We start from the raw sequence: 22,600 nt of genomic DNA, 5'->3' as shown, positions 1-22,600 counted from the left end.
TTTTTCCTCGAATACTTATCACTTTATTGTGATGATAATTCAAATGCATACACGAACGATTAACATATTTTTAAAATACTTAAATACTAGAGAATGATCACGAAACAAGTAATAAATAATGTCAACAATTTTATAAATACATTATAGTAAGCGAAAAAAGCATAGAAACATATTTGGATTAACGATTTCGTATCAGATTTATAAAGAAAATACTAAAGTTGCGCAAATTACTTAGGTGACTTTTTTTTTATGTGACAGGGAGGCAAACGAGCAGACGGATCACCTGATGGTAAGTGATTACCGTCGCCCGTAGACACCCGCAGACCCAGGGGCGTTACAGGTGCGTTGCCGGCCTTGAAGGTGAAGATACGCTCTCCTCTTGAAAGCTTGCAGGTCGTATCCGTCCGGAAACACCGCAGACGACAGTCCATTCCACAGTTCCACAGTACTGGGAAGTATCTGTTGGCAATACCATTCATTCATCAGGAAATAGTTTCAGATCTATCTTCTGTTTTAGTTGATTTTAAGGGATAATCATTAATCATGTTTAACTGACGAGACTATAAGAACATTTTACTTAGAAACTTCTATGCTAAATTCGTTCACTGTTTCACAACGATTTATGATTTTGAGAGTATTTCTTTCATAGCTAGCTCAATTTTCAACTGTATACACGCGACTCTCTCCTGAAAGATCTGGTTGATAAGGTTCAGTCTTTTCTGTTCCAACAACGCGTTTTCCTTCATCAGTCTTTGTTTTAGCTCTAATTCCTCTGGCATATTGTTTTCTTTGTTTTCTTTATTGCTATGTTGGCTTTCTTGCTTGTTCTTTAACGCGACGTGGCTTCTCAGCTTTACGATTTCGAACTGCTCAGAATTTATTTTAGCTTGTAATAATGATTTGAGTTGCAAATATTCGGCGTTTTCTAACTCGAGTCTGAGCACTCTTAATTCTTTTTCCGTGAATTTGGGTTTTTCTTTCACTTCCGTTTCTTCTTTTTCTTTGACATCTGGTAGAGGGACAGTGAAGGCCGAATCGGTTTGCGTGGGAGTCGATTTTTCGTCGAACTTCGTAAAGTCGAAATTGTCTTCGAATTCGGCTTCGAATGTCGGGTCTTGGTTCGGAGATTCGTTTTGGAATGCGTCACTCGTCGACGGCGTCACCGGTTCTGGTTCCGGTGCCGGGTCCGGTTGTGAGGAGGTCTGTGGTACCGGTTGTGCTACCGGTTGTGGTACCGGCTGGGCAACCGGTTGGGAAGTGGGTTGCGAGTGCCGTCGAGCCGGCTCGTCGTCCTGTTTCTCGTCGAGAGACGGTTGAGGCGGCAACGAGTTGGGTTCGGCCGATTTTTGAACGGATCTGAGTTTTCTCTGTAACAACAATTTGATGGTAAGTAAACTCAGATGATATTAATTGTGTCCATCAATCCAGAACGTTATATGCATATGTAACCAGTATCCATATAATTTTTGATATCTCTAATCCAGGAACATTTTATTTCCCTGCAAATCAATAATAGGCTTTGTGACGTATCACGCAGACTAGTATGTGACTTATTGTTTTCCCGATACTTAAAAAATGGTTTTGTTATTTATTTATTTATTTATTTAAGGACAGCTAACAAGACATACACAATGAACAGGAAAAAAAACATAGAAAACAATACGTGTTTATAGTGTAGCCTTAATTAAAAGCTGCCACGACATGTGCATAGATTGCGTGGAAGCGTAGTATCGACTAAAATCTAAAAAACAAAAAAAAAATAATTGAATGTGGATAGAATTTAATTCAAGCCAGGAATCCAGCATATCAACTGCATGTCTTAGATAATAGTGACTGTAGGTAGAATACAATATTTAAATGCAGTTTGAGATTACCGCCCAATCCCATAGTAGCTCATAACCACAACTGCCTGCATACATTAGTGTGCAGCTGCCCTCCGCTAGAGGTAGTAAATAGCATAAGATACCTAGGGTTAATAATTGATGATACTTTCAACTGGTCCAATCATGTTCAACACATTTGTAATAAATTAAGACAATTTTTGGCCAATATAATAATTTTAAAAAAGCGCATACCATTCAAAACTAAATTAATGCTGTATCACGCAATGGCTGATTCATATATTCAATATGGACTATGTAGCTATGGTCGTACGTACAAATCATACCTCGAAAAAATATATAAGCTTCAAGTAAAAATTTTAAAAAATTTAGTTTCTGTTAAAATTAAAAACCAATTTCTAGATGACGATATTAGCTTATTTCAACATTGCAAAATCTTACCCATTCATTCACAATTTAAAAACGTTTTTCTTAAACAATATTTCTTCGAAGAAATGCTACGAGAACAACGCGTTCACCCTGTATTCACTCGGGCGGTCGCTGCGGGCCGGCTGTGCACACGCCGAGCAAACAATACCTACGGCAAGCGCACAGCGACGTATTTGTTACCGCGATTATTTAACGAGTTACCCTCGGAACTTAAAAATAATATAACGCCAATTAATATCAAACATAAAATTAAAACGCATTTGCTTCTGAATATGAAATAAATGAGATGTCAACATATCGGGTATTGTTTAGATTCGGGATGATTAATTAAAGTCATAAAATATTGTAAATTAATTGTAATTATTATTGTAACCATAAGTATCGATGTAGAACTGCAACAGCATCAACACAAACCTTAGTGGTTTCCTGAATGCTGTCAAAACAAATTTTGTTTGTAATTCTTTATAAAAAAAAAAAAAAAAAAAAAAAAAAAAAAAAAAAAAAAATATCAGACCGCTGACTGAAATGTAAAAACCAGAAAGTAAACCAGAAAACCCAGAAAAGAAAGCATAAACACCAGCAAAGATGATAATATGCACAGCTATGAATGTAGATAGCGAAATATAACGAACATTTTACGAAAATGAGGACCCACAACTATGATTATTTAGAACATCATTAACACAAGTTTTGAAAGTACTAAACTTTGTGTATATATTCAAATCACTACACTTAGCTAATACTCCGAATTGATCCTGAAGTCTGTCCATAGGTGAGTAGTGTCCTAGATTACTCCTGTAAGGCTTAGGAGAAAAAGGTTTTATAAATCTCGTGCTTCTAACATGCTTACGCGTAATTGTAAAGTTAATTTGTTCCAAGAGAAAGGAACAGTCAAAGGAGGCATGAATAATTTTGTGTAAGAAGTACAGATCCAGCAACTGTCTTCTTTTATGAAGATTTTGAATTTTGAAGTGTGACAGACGATCCATATAAGAAGGCAGTTTTTTAGCCAAGTTATGTTGAAAGGATAGGTGCCAGAGAAATCTTTTTTGAATAGATTCAATGCGCTTGATATGTACCTCGTATCGAGGGGACCATATAACACTACAGTATTCCAGAGAAGATCGTATTAAAGCGTTAAAAATAAGAATTTTACTAAATGAATTATTAAAAGTTTTGGTATTTCTAATAACAAATCCAAGCATTTTAAAACATTTATTTACTAGTTTGTCTATGTGAATGTTAAAACTTAATTTTTTATCGAAATAAACACCAAGATCGCGAATTTCTGTAACTTCATTTATGGGTTCGTTATGAATTTTATATATGTAGTTAGATGGAACTTTCTTTTTAGAGAAACGAATAAAATTGCATTTTTTAATATTTAAAACCATAAGATTACTATTGCACCAGACATCAAAGCGATCAATATCCTCCTGTAAACGCATACAATCCGAAACATCATCTACACGCCTAACAATTTTTAAATCATCCGCATATAAATAAAAAGTGCTATATCTGAAACATTGTGCTACGTCATTAACAAATAAATTAAAGAAGAGAGGTCCCAAATGAGATCCTTGCGGTACACCCGAAGAAACGTCAAAGGCATCAGAAGATTCCCCATTGATAACAACTCTAGATTTACGATCTGTCAGATATGACTGACACCATTGGAGGAATTTGCCATGGAAGCCAAATTGTGACGATAGCTTTGAAATGAGGATGCTGTGGTCAACCTTATCAAATGCCTTGCTGAAATCTGTGTAGATCACATCAGCACAGGCGCGGGAGTCGACAGCGGCAACTAGATCGCTTACATAGCAAGCAAGGTTGGTAGCAGTGGAGCGGGAACCGACGAATCCGTGTTGCTGGGGTATAATATGCGATTTGACATGCCAATATATAACAGGGTATACAAGCGTCTCAAGGACCTTCCCAAAAATAGGAAGGATTGAGATCGGCCTATAATTGCTTATATCAGATCTATTGCCCTCCTTAAATAGTGGTAAGACGAGAGCCTCTTTCCAAGCTGAGGGGAATAAACCCGTAGATAAGCTCTTGTTGTAAATTAAGGTAAGAGGTAATGCCAAAACGTCAGCACATTTTAACACAAAAATAGCTGGGATTCCGTCCGAACCAGGGCCCTTTCTCCAGTCCAGAACCTTTAAAGCTCTTTCAACATCGTTTTCAGTTAAGAAAATATCATGTAAAGTAGCTGCTATATTATGACTAATACATAAGCTAGACTTAGCATCCGATTTATTGTTGTTGAAAGTTGAAGAAAAGCAAGACGCGAAGAGATTACATATTACATCGTTACTAGTGCCAGAAGAATTATTATAAAACATCTTAGAAGGATAAGAACTAATAAATTTTCTTTTTTGCTTTATGAATGACCAAAATATTTTAGGGTTGGATTTAATAGAGGTTTCAATAAGTGAAATATATGAGTGGTAGCAGGATTTTATAACGTGTACAGCTCTCTGTTTAAATATATTATAGGAAATTTTGTCTAGAGGATTTTTGTATTTATTATAAAGAATTCTATATTTATTTTTTTGCTTGAGCAGTCGTTTTAAATCTCGATTGAACCAAACAGGGTACCTTTGACTACGATAACAGGACATAGGCACATGAGATTTAATGATATCTTGTAGGGTACTGTAAAATATGTCTACCATGTCATTTATGTTGTCAATGTTATGGAATCTCTCGTGCCAATTTGTACCTCTAAGACAGTTAACAATACTATTATAGTCGGCTTTAAAGAAATTATATCTGTTGATTGTATCACAACAAGAAGAATTAGAAGACCCAATATCGCCATTAAGTATAAATTGTAATGGAGGATGATGCAAATCAATGCCTGTAAGCGGAGTATTACATTGTTTCAATTCGCTCAGTGGAACACTAGAAAGCACTAAGTCCAACATTTTATCATTCTGGTTGCTAACACAATTGAACTGTTTGAAGTTGGTGAATGATATAAAGTCTAGGAGAATGTTATTCAATTTACTATTAGCATTAGAAGTGCCAATCAAAGAAGATACGCAGGATGATGAATCAGTTGCCTTCCATGATATGTTGCCAAGGTTAAAATCACCTAATACAATTGTGGGTCCTTCATTTTCCAAAACAGCACAAGTATTATTAATAAAGGTGGTAAGTATACTCTCTTGAATAGGTGGCGGTAGGTATACACAGCAAAACTTAAGTGTAACGATCTTTCCATTAATACATACATCCACACCCACCCAAACATCCTCGCACATACTCTCAAACTTAGACAATCTATATGAATTATACTTTTTTGACACAGCAATCAAAACACCTCCTCCAGACTTATTACAATGAAAACCGCTGGACTCCCTATCCCTTCTGTATACAAAAAAATCATTGTTAAAAAGTTCGGAGTCCAATATATCACTACGTAGCCATGTTTCGCTTAAAACTATGATATCAAAATCAGATAGAGATGAGTGAATGTAAATATCTAACGTTTTAGTACGAATACCGCGAACATTTTGGTAATAAACTTTGAGCGACGCCATTCATACAGTTGTAAGGACAAGTACATTCATAAACAAAACAAAACCAATAAAAAAAAAAGTTAAGTCAAGTTAATTTCTTCAACATATCAGTGTCACGAATGTAAATAGATTCCGAGCTCTCAGACTTCCGCATAAAAATACGCCCCCCGCGAACCCAAATGAATTTATAATTTAATTCCTTGGCTCGCAGTCTGGCCGCAGCATGGATGTTCTTGTTCTCGGGACTCAGGTTTTCTGCCACGAAAATGGGTGTCCTCTTGTCATCTATACCCAGGGTGCTGGAGTTGAGCTTGTCGTGGGGATGAGACTTGTTGTAAATTATATTAGCTACGGTAAAATTACATCACAGTCGGTTAATTTATAATTGTATGGAATAGGCGAAAACTTGCCGTATAAAAACGAGTTTCTGCCCCGTCATACTGACCTTAACATTTTGCTTTTCGATAAAAATATTAGTGGAGAGTTTGGCACTAATTTATACCCTATTAATAAATCTCAAATTTTTCATGTATGTCCACATCTATTGATGATGATTGATGGAAGTAAAATAACTCTCACAGCGGTCACGCGTAGGGTAATAAACTGTTGTAATACAGATAACAAAATGTCTGACAGTGCTGCCACCTAGTGTATGTATGTGTAATGTGTACTAACTACGGGTTTGTCAAATAAATAGTAGTCTGTGCTGAACAACCAATGCGTTTTATTAGGTTATGGGCCCAGTCCCGACTTTTTTGTAAAAATTACCAGTTTAATTCACATTGAGTTGCACAAGAATGGCTGTGAACTTGTTAGTAAACGTTCCCAAGTTACGCGGACGAGAAAATTATGACGAATGGGCTTTTGCCGCCGAAAATTACCTCCTCCTAGAAGGCTTGGAAAACAGCATCAAGCAGGAAGATTGTGATGGCGTCAACGCTTCAAATGATGCGAAGACAAAGGCAAAATTGATTATGACCATCGATCCGTCATTATATGTCCATATAAAAGGCGTAAACTCAACCAAGGCATTATGGGACAAACTCAAGAATATGTTTGACGACTCCGGTTTTACTCGCAGAATAAGTTTACTCAGAAACCTGATCTCAATAAGACTCGAAAACTGTGATAACATGACTGCATACGTTACTCAGATAATAGAAACATCTCAAAAACTTAGCGGAACCGGGTTCAACATAAATGATGAGTGGGTGGGCTCATTGCTTTTGGCCGGTTTACCAGAGAAATATGCGCCGATGATAATGGCCATTGAACACTCCGGAATTAATATAACAGCAGATGCAATCAAAACAAAATTATTGGATTTAGAAGTCAGTACCGGAAGTGAAAATTGCATAGAAACAGCATTTGCCGCCAAACACGTGCAGCGTAACAAATATGGCGTCTCTCATTCGTACAACAACAAAAGTAATATTTCAGCAATGAGAAATACGCAAGCTGAGTCAAGTAATTCAAGTGTGAAATCGACCAATGGAAAGACAATAACTTGCTATAATTGTAAAAATGTTGGCCACTTCAAGAATAAATGCCCATACAAGAACAAAGCATTCCAGAAAAATAAACAAATGAATGCATTTAGTGCCGTATTTTTGAATGGCTCATTTAGTAAGCAAGATTGGTACATTGACTCCGGGGCAAGTTTTCATATGACATGCAACAAAGACTGGTTGAGAAATGTGTCTGAAAATCCACAAGTTACAAGTATTATGGTTGCCAACAACAACAAAGTTGAGGTTATGTGTTGTGGTGAAGTACAAGTTACAACTTCTGTACATGGCAAAGAGTGTGATGTGATCATAAAGGATGTGCTGTATGTACCCAGCTTGGCCACCAACCTGATATCTGTGAGCCAAATGATCAACAATGGAAGCAAACCATCTTTCAAGTCTGATGAATGCCGTGTATACAACCAAAACAATATGTTGATAGCTACAGCATCACTGGAGAATGGCATTTACAAGTTGAACTTGAGTGAAAATACCAGTTCTTGTCCAGCAGTAGCAGCAGTGGTTGACAACAGAACTTGGCATAGACGGATGGCACATATCAACAGCAGAGCTCTCAATTTGATGAAAAATGGAGCAGTTGAAGGCATAAATTTTCCTGATGAAAGCAACATAAACATGACAAGCTGTAAAGTGTGTTGTGAAGGGAAGGCAACCAGGTTACCTTTCACACATGTTGGCACAAGAAGCTCTGATGTTCTGGAAGTGATACATGCTGACATTTGCGGCCCAATGGAGACAAAGTCAATTGGAGGCTCCCGCTACTTTCTGACTTTAGTAGATGATTATAGCCGCATGTTGTTCATCTATTTTTTGAAGAGTAAAGATGAAGCACTGAATTGTTTTAAGGAATTTAAGAGTATGGTAGAAAACCAAAAGAATAAAACAATTCAAGTATTTAGAACAGACAATGGTAAGGAATTCTGCAACAGTGCCTTTGATAGTTTTTTGAAGAGTTGTGGAATAATACACCAGAGAACCAACCCCTATACTCCGGAACAAAATGGTTTAGCTGAAAGACTAAATCGTACCATCATAGAAAAAGCAAGATGCTTACTGTTTGACGCAAATCTAACAAAGAGGTTCTGGGCAGAGGCTTCGCACACAGCTGTATACCTGAGAAACCGTTCTATTTGTGCAGGTTTGAACAGCAAGACACCTTATGAAATGTGGACAGGGCAGAAACCAAACCTTGAACATGTTCGCATCTTTGGTAGCAAGGTTATGGTCCACACTCCCAAAGAAAAGAGGTTAAAATGGGACAGAAAAGCTACAGAATACATATTGATTGGTTACCAAGATAATGTCAAGGGTTACAGAGTATATAATCCTAGCAATGGCACGATAACAACAAGTAGGAATGTCATAATAATGGAAAACAAAGATGATGATCACTGCAGCAATAGCCAAATGTTGGTAGAAAACAGTGAAGAGATATTGCAAAATGTAGTTTCAGAGGGGAATTGTGAACAGAATACCTCAGATGAAGAAATGGATAAATCTCTAGAATACCATGATGTTGATACTACTGTACCAACTGCAGAGGAACCTGAACCTAAAATACAGCCACCACCACCTGTAACACAGGAAGAATCTGGACGTGGAAAGAGAATAAGAAGGCCACCTAAGAAGTATGGTTTTCTAAACATGACAGTTGCTAATGAAAATGAAATGGATGAAGGTTTTCTGACATTCACTGAAGCTATGAGTGGATCTGAACAGGAAAGTTGGAAGAAAGCTATCGCAGAAGAATTAAGATCATTTGAAGAAAACAGTGCATGGGAGTTAGTTAGTGTACCTGAAAATGGAACTCTAGTAAAATGCAAGTGGGTGTTTAAAAAGAAAAGTGATGTGGACAATAAAGTGCGTTACAGAGCTCGATTAGTGGCGAAAGGGTATTCGCAAGTGCCTGGTGTAGATTATGAAGAGACATTCTCCCCCGTTGTGAGACACTCGACATTGAGACTCTTGTTTGCCTTGTCAGTGAAATTAGGACTTAATGTAAGTCACTTAGATGTTACCACTGCATTTTTGAATGGTGAGTTGAAGGAAAACATTTTTATGGAATTACCTGAAGGTTTTAATAATGCTAAAGATTGTAATTGTGATAATAAAGTTTTGTTGTTGAAAAAGGCAATTTATGGCCTCAAGCAATCTTCTCGTGCATGGTACCAAAAAGTTGACACTTGTTTGAATGACCTGGGTTTTAAAAGATCTGAGCTAGAGCCTTGCCTTTATACAAAAATGTGTAATGATGTAAAGTTAATTATTGCCTTATATGTCGATGACTTTTTTGTGTTCTCAAATAATAGCACTGAAACTAGTAAATTAGTAGAAATATTGAGTCAAAAATTTAAGTTGAAAGATCTGGGTGAAATTAAAAATTGTTTGGGAATGCGTGTAACTATTGATAAAGAACTGAATGTTATTAAATTAGACCAAGAGCAGTATATTGAGAAATTGTTAACAAAGTTTAATATGTCAAATTGTAAAATGTCTGATACTCCTATAGAAGTTAAAATTAATTTGGAAAAAGCTGAAGTTTGTGATAAACAATTACCATATCAAAGATTAATTGGCAGTTTGATGTACCTTGCTGTGTTAACTAGGCCTGACATTGGATATGCTGTAAGTTTCTTAAGCCAATATAATAATTGTTATGATAATTGTCACTGGACACATGCGAAAAGGATCTTGAAATATCTAAAGAAAACTAAAAGTTATTGTATACAATATGTAAATGATGAATCAGAATTGCATGGTTTTGTTGATGCCGACTGGGCAAGCAATTCTTTAGATAGAAAATCTTTTACTGGATATTGTTTTTTAATGTGTGGTTCTGTTATCTCTTGGCAAACTAAAAAACAGAGTACTGTCGCCTTGTCGAGCACCGAGGCAGAGTACATGGCAATTTCAGAAGCTTCCAGGGAAGCAATTTACTTGAGAAATTTGTTTATAGAAATTACTGGTGTGTCATGTACACTCAACTTGTTTAATGACAGTCAAAGTGCTCAAAAGTTGCTCAAAAATCAAATGTTATATAAAAGGTCCAAGCACATAGATGTGCGCCATCATTTTGTCAAAGATCTAATCACCAGCAATATAATTAAAGTTAATTATTTAGACTCGGGTAAAATGCCAGCTGATGTTTTAACAAAAAGTTTGCCATCTGTAAAACATTATTTTCTGTTAGAAAAATTAGGTTTATGTTTGTTGTGATTTATTAAAATGAAACATTTTGTTATAGAGGGGATGTTGTAATACAGATAACAAAATGTCTGACAGTGCTGCCACCTAGTGTATGTATGTGTAATGTGTACTAACTACGGGTTTGTCAAATAAATAGTAGTCTGTGCTGAACAACCAATGCGTTTTATTATAAACCACATGAATTTGGTTGAGAAGCGACTCCTGCTAGTTATGACAGACCTAGTACGCAATATTAACTCTTATGATAAGCGCATTTAGGTGTATTATACCTTAAGTTGCGTGACGAGCCTCTGCCCTTCCCATAGTTGTTGATCTCGAGCAGGGGTGATAAACCCTGCATGCATTTCCGCATGGATCTGGTTGAGAAGCGATTCTTGCTTTCGAAGCTCCGCAGCAATGTCCTGCGCGCATTCGGAGAAATCTGTCGGGATTGTTTGGAGAGGGGGCACGTATCTGAAAAGAATAGATCGAATATTGTCACTCAAGACAAAAAAAAGAAATAATAATAATAATAAATATCCTTGGACATTTTACACTGCGCTTCTAGTCCCAAACTAAGCAAAGCTTGTACTATGGGTACTAGACAACGGATATAAACATACTTAAATACTTTTTTTTTTGTAAATACATACATATTATACATAGAAAACACCCAGTCCAATACAAACAAATATGTTCATGCACACAAATGTTTGTACTGTGCGGGAATCGAACCCGCTACCTCCGGAATAGTAGTCCGCTTCGAACCACTACACCAAACGGCCGATAAAATACAAAAGATACGTTAAGAATATTAGTGCTAACGCCAACAATCTGAACGATCCTTTATTATAGTCAAAGTCAAAGCCTTTATACAGTACTTAGGTCCTTTCCAGGGCGCTTATACACGTCCCAAATATAGCTTGTAATCTATGGCCAAAAGGCCGTTGTCCAGTGTCAGGTTACGAATGACAGATGACTATTCGATAGTAGAATGTCAGAGCGTCTGTAGCGTGTCTCTGCGCACTTATTGATTTTGGGTATAAAATAGGTACTTTAGAAGACAAGGAAAGAAAGAGGGCAGCAATATGGTCAGTGCAAACGATTAGCCCCAACCCCAAGGTCCTCTATAAATGAATACATTATAAAAATATAAGTTTTCTATCAATAAAGCAATAAACTTACTTCGTAAGATGAACGTCAGGGAATAGCTTTTCTGCTTTTGTGACGAAGTACGTGATTAAATTGAAGGACATGTTCAAAGCGGGACCCATCGCTGTGGTTATAGTTTGTATGCTCGCGTGGTTCACCTGTAACAAAAAAAAATGTTTTGATTGTTATGTTAAATGCACTTAAGGTTGAAAATCATTTATCGTGTAAGTCGCACACATTTACACATTTTGAGGTGAGAATTTGGTCTATACTTCCCACCCTCGTCAGACGGGTTGGAGAGGCCTAATGCTCGCGTATTTCATGATATCTACAGGAAGAGTGGTCCTATTCTACTCTTGAATATTGCCACCGCTGCAATTCTTGCGCAGCTAAGAAATACAGCTTGACCGCTAATAATCCAGTGAAGGCCAACTTTGTCCCTCGGGGAAGTTACACTGTCCCAACCACAGTAGTCCTTTAGTCTTCGAATCCCAACTAGCGACATCATGGTAGTCTCTCTTTGGGGATCCGCTATGGACGTGAAGCTTGATTAAGTGAACTCCTTTTTCATTGGAATTCATTATTCATTCACTCACTTACCTGTTCGTTCGCTACGACGCTCTCAAAGTGCCTCATAAGCCAGGCAAGTAAGTTGTAGTTGCATGGAGGCAGTTTCCCAACCAGCGACATCATGGTAGTCTCTCTTTGGGGCTCCGCTATAGTTGTCGCTTATTCGAACGACCATGAAGCTTAATTGAGTCTGGGACTTCACTGGGAATCATCATTCATTCACTCACTCACCTGTTCGTTCGCTACGACGCTCTCAAAGTGCCTCATAAGCCAGGCTAGCAGGTTGTAGTTGCATGGAGGCAGTTTTCCAACTAGCGACATCATGGTAGTCTCTCTTTGGGGCTCCGCTATGGCTGTGGCTTGTTCGAACTGACCATGGAGCTCTTGAGTGAGGATTGAGTCGGGGAGTTCACTGGAAATTATTGAGGGTGAGGTTACATAGGTTGTAGAAATGTGTAGGTTTCAAGACATTATTTTTATTCTCATAATAACATACTGTTCATTTACTATGAGATACTATTCCATTATTTAACCTGAAGTAAAGATAGGCCATAAAATAATCAGAAGAGCTGTCAAAACGCGATTCTTACATAGATTTTGTAAAAGCTATGACATATTATCTATTTAGCTTATTTATTGATTTCAAATCTATTAAAAAACTATTGGTTGGAAATAACTTGGGTTTAAGAGCTACTCAACAAGAAGCTAGGTGGAATGACTAACTGTACTGCGTGTTTGTAATATTATGTAACTAATGCCTAATACTTACTATTGACGTTGCAATGCCCAGCAGGGTACATGTTTAGCTCTAAGGGCTATATTTCACCGGGGCACCATGGCGGCGCAACCAGTCGCCGCTACCAACAAAATGTATACAGCTTTGCGCAACCAAACGGACACCAGGTGAGTAACTCTCTATAGAGCTGTATACATTTTATTGGTAGCCGGCGACTGGTTGCAGTCTGTGTCCCGGTGAAATATAGCCCTAAGACACTACAATTTAACATCCAATGTACTACATGATGCAATGAATTTGAATAACGAGTTGCGAAAAGCCGAAGAATTATTTGTATTGGGGAGGGCCTATGTCCAGCAGTGGACAGTTACAGGCTGACGTTGATGATGGCCTTGATTATAGCCAAAATCATGGGATTGTGCTTTGGAAGTATTGGGTAATGTGGACTACCTAATCGAAGAATATTGTTGCTTACCTAATAAAGCTCTTAAGCATAGCACAGGCCACCGGCACATCCCAGTGGTAAGGGAAGGTGGGCCCGCGGTCCGTGTAGAGTTTTCTTAGCTGCTGTAGTTTGATCTTGTCTGGCTCGGTGCGGTATATCTGGTTCGACTTTAAGCCGTTTGCCTGAAATATTCAAATTCAAATTGTTTATTTGCCTACTAAGTGTACATTAAAGGTCTTATCACTAATACATGTGTGCTTATTACTTAGTTACCTAGTTAAGGCATTGCAAAGGTTTGATGGCAGGGCTACATTATTTATTTTTATAAATAAGTAAGTATGAGTGTTACATTAATATTAAATCAAATATTCTATTGAATATAATATATTATGTTATATATAATATATTTGCTAAAGACTCAGAGCGCCATAATGAGGTATTTTAATAAAAAATTAAAAAGTATAAGGAGAAGAGACAGTTAATATTACTTCATCATCATCATCCCTATTATTATTCTGCTATGCTATGTATTACCATAGGGGTCTTAGGGATTGATGGTAAAAACGACATGAGTCTCCTCTGCAGGAATACAACTCCCCAACTCGGATCGTATTCCCGCAGTGGAAATTCATAAACAACTTATGCCTTAGCAAAAAATTGCTTTCACCACCAAAATTAAAAAACTACTAATAATACGTATGTCCTGTACGTATCTATCAGTTTCTACACTAACATTTTCGCGGCCATTGCCAGTGGGCCACATATCAGAAAATGTATGTTTGCTGCAAAATAGCATCTGTTATAACCACATAAGGTGTAGCCAATTTGATGTGACGTCTTAATTTGTACGCCTTTGTAGACACAATAAAAATATTTGCAAACATTTACTGTTAGTGTTCATGACATTTTAAATTAATGATGCGGGTCTCCGTAGGTCAAGCCTCTTGAATTTCAAGTTTTATTTTATACTTTAGATTCTTAAGTTTCCAAAATGTTATTTGCAATATTCATTATACATTCACCTTTGTTTCCTGATCGACAAATGAGTCATAGAATGAAAAATGCTGTCATGAATAATGTCAGTGGATTTTGTCTATCAGGAAATGAATTCTTAAACCAATCCAGTATTAACTGTATTTTATATTTCAACAAAAGAAATAGATATTTATGCTCTGACTATAAAAATGTACGAGACCATCACTGTGCCAAAAGTTTAAGAGTGGGTCGCACCATCTTACTTTAACTTTGTCAAACGTCAAAAAGCTGTCAAACTCCATACAAAAAGCACCGGTTACCGTCATAGTTACCGTTAAAGTTAGGTGGTGCAACTCAGCCTTAGGCTTTTAAAGTTGAGTTGCACCAACGTACTTTAGAGTAGGCGCACACCGTTGATTTTTCGTCGGACGATAGTTTAGTCGGGCAGTTGATCAGGATGAGCATGTATGGGAGTGCGCACACTACGCCGATTCGATTTGGCCGATTCTTCATACAATTTAAAATCGGGAACAACTATCGGCCAACTAAAAATCAACGGTGTGCGCCTACTCTTAACCGTAGCTACAACGATGACCAGTGTTTTTAAGGAGTTTGACAGACAGATAGTTAAAGTAAGATGGTGCAATCCAGTCTAAGACGACTTTCAGAGCATTTATATCGAAGGATTAATCATAATAAAATAGGTAAAATTCGAATCTAACGAATGAGGAGATCAGTAAACGAACTAAAGTCGCTGATATAGCCCGACGGATTAGCAAGCTGAAGTGGCAATGGGCAGGGCACATAGTACGCAGAAACATCACATACCTGCAGGTAATCTATGCTGTCCCTCACGACCAGAGGCAGGCGGGAGTCATCGTGGCACCTGGATCGCTCCACCGACTGCAGGAGGGGCACGCCGAATATCGGGAGGGCCACTGGAAATGGAATCGTTCGATTCAATATCATTTCAGCATGACTGTCCAGTGATGGACGTAAGCCTTGCAAAGAACCCGCAGAAAATACGAACTTTCGCTGTTTTTATTCAGCCACAGTCATATTATTAATTTATATTTTATTTATACACCCTTTAGTGTAAGCTGTGGGGGGAATTATCCTAGATGCATTACCAGCTAGACTAGACATGGTAACATTTGTGATAGATTCAATTTTGCGATCGCTTTACGTAGTGACGCAGTACGTGCATAAAGACGGATTGAATAAATTTCTGATTTGATAAAATGATTCTGATCGTTTTAGAAAATACGTCCACAGGTTGGGAAAAAATAAATACAGTACACTTATCGTACATTATTGGTAACGTTTAACGGCAGTTCTATTATGGGCAATTTCAGTCTCTTCAACTGTACTTCATACCTACAAAGAATCTACACTTTGACCGCCAGTAAAAGCCAACCCAACCATTAAAGGTTAAGCCTCGGGGGAAAGTTGAAATTGTCTTCGATTCCGTAACAAAGTGAACCAATTACGGAATGGCATAGCTCACACCAGCGCAAAATAGTCACTTAATCGATATTGCTATTTTTAACTGAATAAAAACACGTCCCCCCCCAAGCCGTGTGGTGACGGCAGAGTAGAATACATTTGTCACCAACCCCTACTCTTCCCACGGGTGTCGTAAGAGGCGACTTAGGGTCTACACATCAAACAGAGAACGGGCAACAGCGCTCTCTGAAAAACATCAATCTTTTCAACTGCGATCTCAAACCCGCCTGCCAAGCGTGGGGATTATGGCAAAACCCTCCACTATAGTGGAGGAGGCTCATAGTCCAGCAGTGGACTGTAAAGGGCTGTTGATGATGATGATGATGATAAACACGTCCTAAGTTTGAACCGTGTTTTTTGCCCGCGATTATCTCGCGTATGGCTGTAATGGCACCGCTATGGCACAGCCACCAATTCTCATTAAATTAAAGCGCTAATCTGTGCTGTCATGAATGGGGGTCCAAACTCAAAAGCAATGAAATGCTAGTGCTAGAGTGCTAGAGATGTATCATGTTTCTATAACATAATCAATTGCGTAACATAATTAGTTTCAGATGAAACTATACGAGTTTCACGAATTTGAAACGCTACAGACACGCTACTGCCGCTTTGTTACACCACTGCAACGCTTTTATAAGCGTCTAATATGAAGTCATCTAAAAATTACATGTTTTGAATCTTCTTGACAGGTAATAGTGACTATAATTCTTTTCCCAATCCACGTAACAAACCACACAATATCTGACTAAGGTCTTATCACCTACACGAATGCATAAACGTAAAATAAATTAACAATCTCACCGCCAATGGCGAAGCCATCTAAAAACGGATTCATAGCACAGACACAGCCCAGCAACGTGAGATTCGAACTAGCATAAAAGTGTAAAATAAACTGTGCGCATCATTTTACGTTATCTTTAGGGTTGCCAAGAGACCTATCGAAAACGTAATTAATTTTTGTGAAAAAAAAAGGATTTATAGAAGATCAAAAAATTAACTAGCTAATACATTTTAATAACTTGAATAGGTACGATACAATATCCAACACATGATACGAGTATGCAAATTTTATCATGATGCACGTAAGCCTTGATTTATTTTAAATAGCATGCAAACAAGTTTCTAATATACATATAAAAAATATCCAAGACTTCGAAAGGTATGGTAAAGCTTTCTACGCGAAGAATCCAAAGCTTACAGAATGGTCGTCCTCCTTTTTTTTTAGACGTAAGCTTAAATGCACATTGCACAGGGCCCTCAATAGGTTAAAACGGCCCTGTCAAGGACTTTTCTTTAGCCCTACAATTACTTGTAGATCGCGATTATAATGTAGCGCATGTACGTTTTATCATGGCCTTAGCTTGACCGATCAGTGATCAATCAATATGCAAGTAGAGTTTCACAAGGTCGGGTGCCTACGCATCCACGCTACAATACAAGCAACTATAGTATTCAATAAGCGTAAATAATAAGGCTTAACTAACTTTGATACTATGATGTTGTTTTGATTTTTCACAACATATTTTTTGTAGGATAAAAATGGGATTAACATGAGATGACATTTTTAACTTGAGCGTGCTCATTTTCATGTGCAGTAAAAGTACGCTAAAATAGCAATTTAGAAGCCGGCCCTAAAGTACTAGGATATTGTATGTGAAAATTTCATTCAGTGTGACTGAAAATTAGACCTGCACTTTAACTGTCAAAAGATGACAAAGGTGTTTTTCTAATCTTTAAGGTTTTTCTCAAGTTGTTGCACTTTTCACTCATCTAGTGGCAACCCTAGCTCTTATCTAGCTACCTTGAGTCGCTTTGTTTTGGTTTTGTCGCGAGCGTGACTGTGTTTATCACCCCCGCCTTAATCAAACGTGGCCAAATGTAATTGTCTTTGAACAACAGGTATTTTCAATATAACATACAGCATTTACAGATTGGTTTCTTTTTTGTAGTCAACATCAGACTATGCATTTTTGTAGCAAAATTGTAATTGTCTAGTTATCAGTCAATGACTTCAACCGATAATGGCCCAAAACCTGTCTAATGGCTTCACGGTACATTAACCAGGACACATAATTGAAGCAATAGAACTTTAATTCTCATGCTAAATAGCATAACTCTTATGCATAATCCCACAATGTTCTACACTACCTTTGCCCAAGCGTCTCTTTTTTCCCCATTATTTTAATTTGGTGTGCAAGATTATATTTTAGCTTGGCAATTCACATTCAGAATCATCATAGTAAGAGTTTGTTTGAACGTTTGTTTTATCCTCATTTCTAATTATTCTATTGTCAGCGTCAAATAGTTCGTGACGTCCAAACTTCGAAAGTGGCCAAAAAGTTGACAACACAACCTTATTCCAATAGACATGTTGACACCACAGTCAATTGACGTACTTTTTAAAACTGTCAAAACGAAACTCTCCCATAGATTTTGTATGGCACTACAAGCAAGTGACGTCACTATTTTGTCAACCCAATTAAACTACTTTTTTCAATAATAGATGACCCACGCTGAACTGTCCCGCCAAACTCAATGACAGGGGGGCGCTACCATCGTTCAACTTTATGGTTTCCAACATGGCAAAAATCGGAACCAGCGATTCGGTATTGACGGTGGCGCCCCGCTGTCAATGTCATCGATAGGACAGTTCAGTATTTTGGAACTATACAATTCGAACAAAAATCGAAATTTACAGGTAATTTAAAATAAATTAGGTTTTTAAGACCAGAATGAAGAGTCTTTTTAAAACAATTGTGGTTTCGAATTATTGGGGTATGGTGTCAAACTGTCTATTATAACAAAAACATGTTGCGATATTTTTTGGCTATTTTGGGTGTCACGAACTATTTGACGCTGACTGTACCTCTATGAGATAATAACCTATTATCTATATGAAAGAATCGAAAATAAAAACAAATAATCTCACCTCCAAGTGTAAATATTTCCTCAAAAGGAACACCCGAGGTCACTGTCGAAGGCACCTTAGTCAGTTTCTTGTCTTTTTTGTCCTTGTCCTTTTCCTTAACTTTTTCTTTGTCTTTTTCCTTAACTTTTTCTTTGTCTTTCTCTTTCACTTTATCCTTGTCTTTGTCTTTCACTTTCTCCTTTTTTTCATCTTTTAATTTTTCTTTCGATTCTAACTTGAACTTCGCCTTTTCTTCTTTTTCCTGTTAAGACAGAAAGTAGTTAAAATACTTTAGTTTTTGGATACGATAAGTTACGTACATCATGTAGAGGTCATTTGCAAATTGGGTAGGTATTGTTAAATTAGGTTGTAAAGAGCATTTCTGGTAATATTAAAACCGAGAAAAATACATGCATAAACATTTTCCATAAAACTTACACGCTCGTTGAACAGTGTTTTGAAGTGACGTATAGTATGGAACTGTAATTTTAAAACAGTGTTCAACAATTGTGTAACTTTTTATTAGTAAGGGGGTCTATTTGGGTTGTTTTGTTACTCTACTAATTTATTCCTAACATACTTGAAAGTGAAACTTGTGTTTCTTAGAGATACTGTGCAGAAAAGGGGGGCTCCATTACAGTTGATTAAAACAAATAATAACAATTTTGATTTCAACATTACTTGTTTAAAATATTTCATTGAAGTTCCAATAGAAGACAAAATAGATTCTTGTCGAATATTTACAGCGTCAAGACATAAAAAGTGGCCCCTTAATTAGTACTGCAGATGCTATCAAGTTAGGGTCAATGAGAAACAAGTGGTAATCCCAGAACAGTACTCCCTTTATTACAGTAGGTCACACAATGGGGCCGCAATTATACAGGGCACCGTGATAATTGAATTACGCTTGTTTTGTGACCAATCGACGTACTTTTGTTGCTATTATTAATAGTTATTCAAGTGTAAGTTTTATTATCGGTGAGTGAAAATTGTAATTTTAAAAATACAACATGTTATAATTAGACCAGGTTTGTTTACTTATTTTATACCATTTTTAGAAACTGATCGCTTAAAATGTTTATTTAACTGAATTTACACGCTATTTAATAGCCTATTCTAGGCCTATTTTGTCTCCCTAACAACTCATTATAATTAATACTGATAAGTACTGAGAACGTGCGTTTTTCTGTTTTCTCAACCATTTAAAATACGTACTTTTCCCTTCTTTTCTCATAAACATCCTCATATCATTTATTTACACGTAGTTAACGTAGTGTATGCGATAGAATAATAGTTTATTGTTTATTGAAATTAAAGTAAGTTTGTGTGCGTTAAAATAATTAATATTATCGATTATTGTGACTGATGAGCAACGAGGGACTCTTGTTACAGCTATGGGTATCTCTGAATACACATAGTGGGGTATTCATAAAAAGTACGAATACATATCTAGCACATAATAAAATAAAAGAATCATGTTACGTCTCGTATAATGCAACGCGAAAGTTAAAAAAAATACCTACACAGATTAGAGATAAACAAAAAAGAATAGTATTTTTTCATTTTCTCCACCAAATCAAAGATAACCGGGTGAATTTTTAACTAAGGTGGGATTGGACCTTCGATTTCAAATGGTATTTTTGTTTTAATTAAAGATAAGATACTGAAAATATTAAGGGTAACAGATAATTTTATAGATCAAGTAATTGGCAAACATAATATAGCCAGATAGACGAAATTATTTTGGCTAACGATACAATTTAATTTATGCGCATTTAAAAATGCTCATTCATTAACTTTACCTATAAAACAAAACAAACTACCATAAACAACCAAACACTCCCTTTTATAACCATATTTACACAAAATTCACAATACACTTTCACTTCTGCCCAACACAGCGGTGTCACATCGAAAACAAAGTTTTTCACCTTAGCAAAAACATTTCGTAGGTGGTGCATGACGGTGTACCAGCGGACGACTGAATAAACCATGACTGTGTCTGCTGCGTACTGTACAGTTGGGTACACAAGTGTTGTGCGTTATTATGGTAAACGCAATTTCTTTGTTCTAAACTTAGTACAAATTAGTTAATAAGTACTAACGTTGCAGTTAAACCTGTTAGTTCATTATTATTACAAAGCAACTTACATTATTCTTGCAAGCTTTAAGTGATAGTGCAATTAGATTAAATATCTTGCGTATTTAATTAATATATTGTGTATTTTTGTCAGGGTTCGAGGATATATATCAAGGGATATATATCTTGATATATATCGGATATATATCCGATATATATCAAGCCGGTTTTAATGATATATATCAACTTTTAAAATTTGTTACTGTATTTGTACTTTTTGACATAAGATTTTTATTTTTTTAGTTGATTTTGCCGTATTTAAAAGAAATTTTATGTTTTTGCTTTATTTGTCTGATTTTAAGTTTTAAAAACATTAAAAACATGTTTATGTAACACTTACGCAAGAGTATTCATGAATAATACAATAAAATAATAGTATGGCTTTCATACAAAATTGATATATATCAAAGTTGATATATATCTGATATATATCATAAATATCCGATATTTTGATATTTATAATAAATATCGGATATTTTCGAACCCTGATTTTTGTACCTATCGTTGGTGTACCTAAATAAATAAATAAAAACTATTTAGACATTTATTTTGACGCGAATTGGAGAAATTAAAAATACAGACATGAATAGGGATATTTCTGTCTGACCAAAGATTGTAGAATTTTATTTTCGTTAATCGTAAAATTACTTACTCTGTGTTGATTTCCTATTCCTTGATTTAAGTATTCTAGTTAGGTACAGTTACATAGTACATACAAAAGAGAAAACTTGCAGAAAATTGCAACAAACGCCAGTGGCGGTTGTGGGTTCAAATAGTATAATATTCGTGTCTGTTATCATAGCATAGGTCCGCCCTTCTAGACAAGTGGTACTTTTTGATCGTTTTGAAGATCGAATCCCTTCGGGAAGCGAAGTAACACAAAAAAACCGCTGGAGCGAGGCTTGTCGAACTTACAAGTTACAACTGTTTAGGGAGGCTGTACAGCTTAGATTGGCACCTACTTGTGACCAAATAAAGTCCAATTTCATTGCTCTTACAACCTGCAATTTTACTTTTGTCACTGTGTACTCGATTGTACATCAAGGTCGATCTGAACGGCGGATTATGCAAAGAGTTGTCCGCTCAACCGTGAAAATTAGGAGTGGGCTGTCGGTTGATAACGACTGATGTTTGTAAACAATGTTCGTATCGATATTGGGATATTGGAGTTCGATGATATTGGAATAGATTTGATATTGATCACTATCAGAAGCGTGAGGTTTGGGTAGACTTGACTGCTGCACGTTTACTAACTTCTATGAAACAACGAATGAGAGATTTGAGAAACTATGGAGTTTGACTTATGAAGCCCATGCCAGATATCTGACATCAAGTAAGATAGACCTCAGAATAATGGTGACTTTACACACGCTCAGAAATTTTTTTCGTTTAATATAATTTCTCACCTAAAATGCGTGCGCAACTGCTTTCGTTGTGCTAGCAAGAGTGACGTAGTGTTTTGTTTATAGCTCTATCATTATTGTACAGTCGAGAGCACATCAACTACTACGAAATGACTAGTTTTCACAATGATTTTGTAAACAGTTTGTCATTTAGCTGCAGGTTGATGAAATTTGAGTTTAGGCGACTATAACTTAACGGAGGTGTCGGACTTGCCAACTCGAGAGATACGAGGAAAGCGGGTTCGAA

At 36.6% G+C, this 22,600-nt stretch overlaps 1 protein-coding gene across 2 annotated transcripts in view; it reads right to left on the bottom strand.

Moving 5' to 3' along the window:
- The window catches only part of LOC135081478 (ralA-binding protein 1), a 28,686-nt gene continuing 6,086 nt past the window's right edge, over positions 1-22,600 (bottom strand). The window contains exons 1-8 of one of the 2 annotated variants that reach the window (XM_063976187.1): positions 20,742-20,795; positions 18,832-19,072; positions 15,225-15,334; positions 13,452-13,603; positions 12,472-12,652; positions 11,704-11,828; positions 10,809-10,992; positions 1-1,367 (exon numbers count right to left, since the gene is read on the bottom strand). In XM_063976187.1, coding sequence (XP_063832257.1) covers positions 621-1,367; positions 10,809-10,992; positions 11,704-11,828; positions 12,472-12,652; positions 13,452-13,603; positions 15,225-15,334; positions 18,832-19,072; positions 20,742-20,771 — 1,770 coding nt within the window. In that variant the 5' untranslated portion in view covers positions 20,772-20,795 and the 3' untranslated portion in view covers positions 1-620. Of the gene's footprint in view, positions 1,368-10,808; positions 10,993-11,703; positions 11,829-12,471; positions 12,653-13,451; positions 13,604-15,224; positions 15,335-18,831; positions 19,073-20,741; positions 20,796-22,600 lie in introns of those variants that run through there. The other variant, XM_063976186.1, reaches the window with a different exon arrangement.

The sequence above is a fragment of the Ostrinia nubilalis genome, chromosome 20, assembly GCF_963855985.1.
Source record: "Ostrinia nubilalis chromosome 20, ilOstNubi1.1, whole genome shotgun sequence".
Taxonomy (NCBI): domain Eukaryota; kingdom Metazoa; phylum Arthropoda; class Insecta; order Lepidoptera; family Crambidae; genus Ostrinia; species Ostrinia nubilalis.
This window is presented reverse-complemented; position numbering and strand designations above follow the sequence as displayed.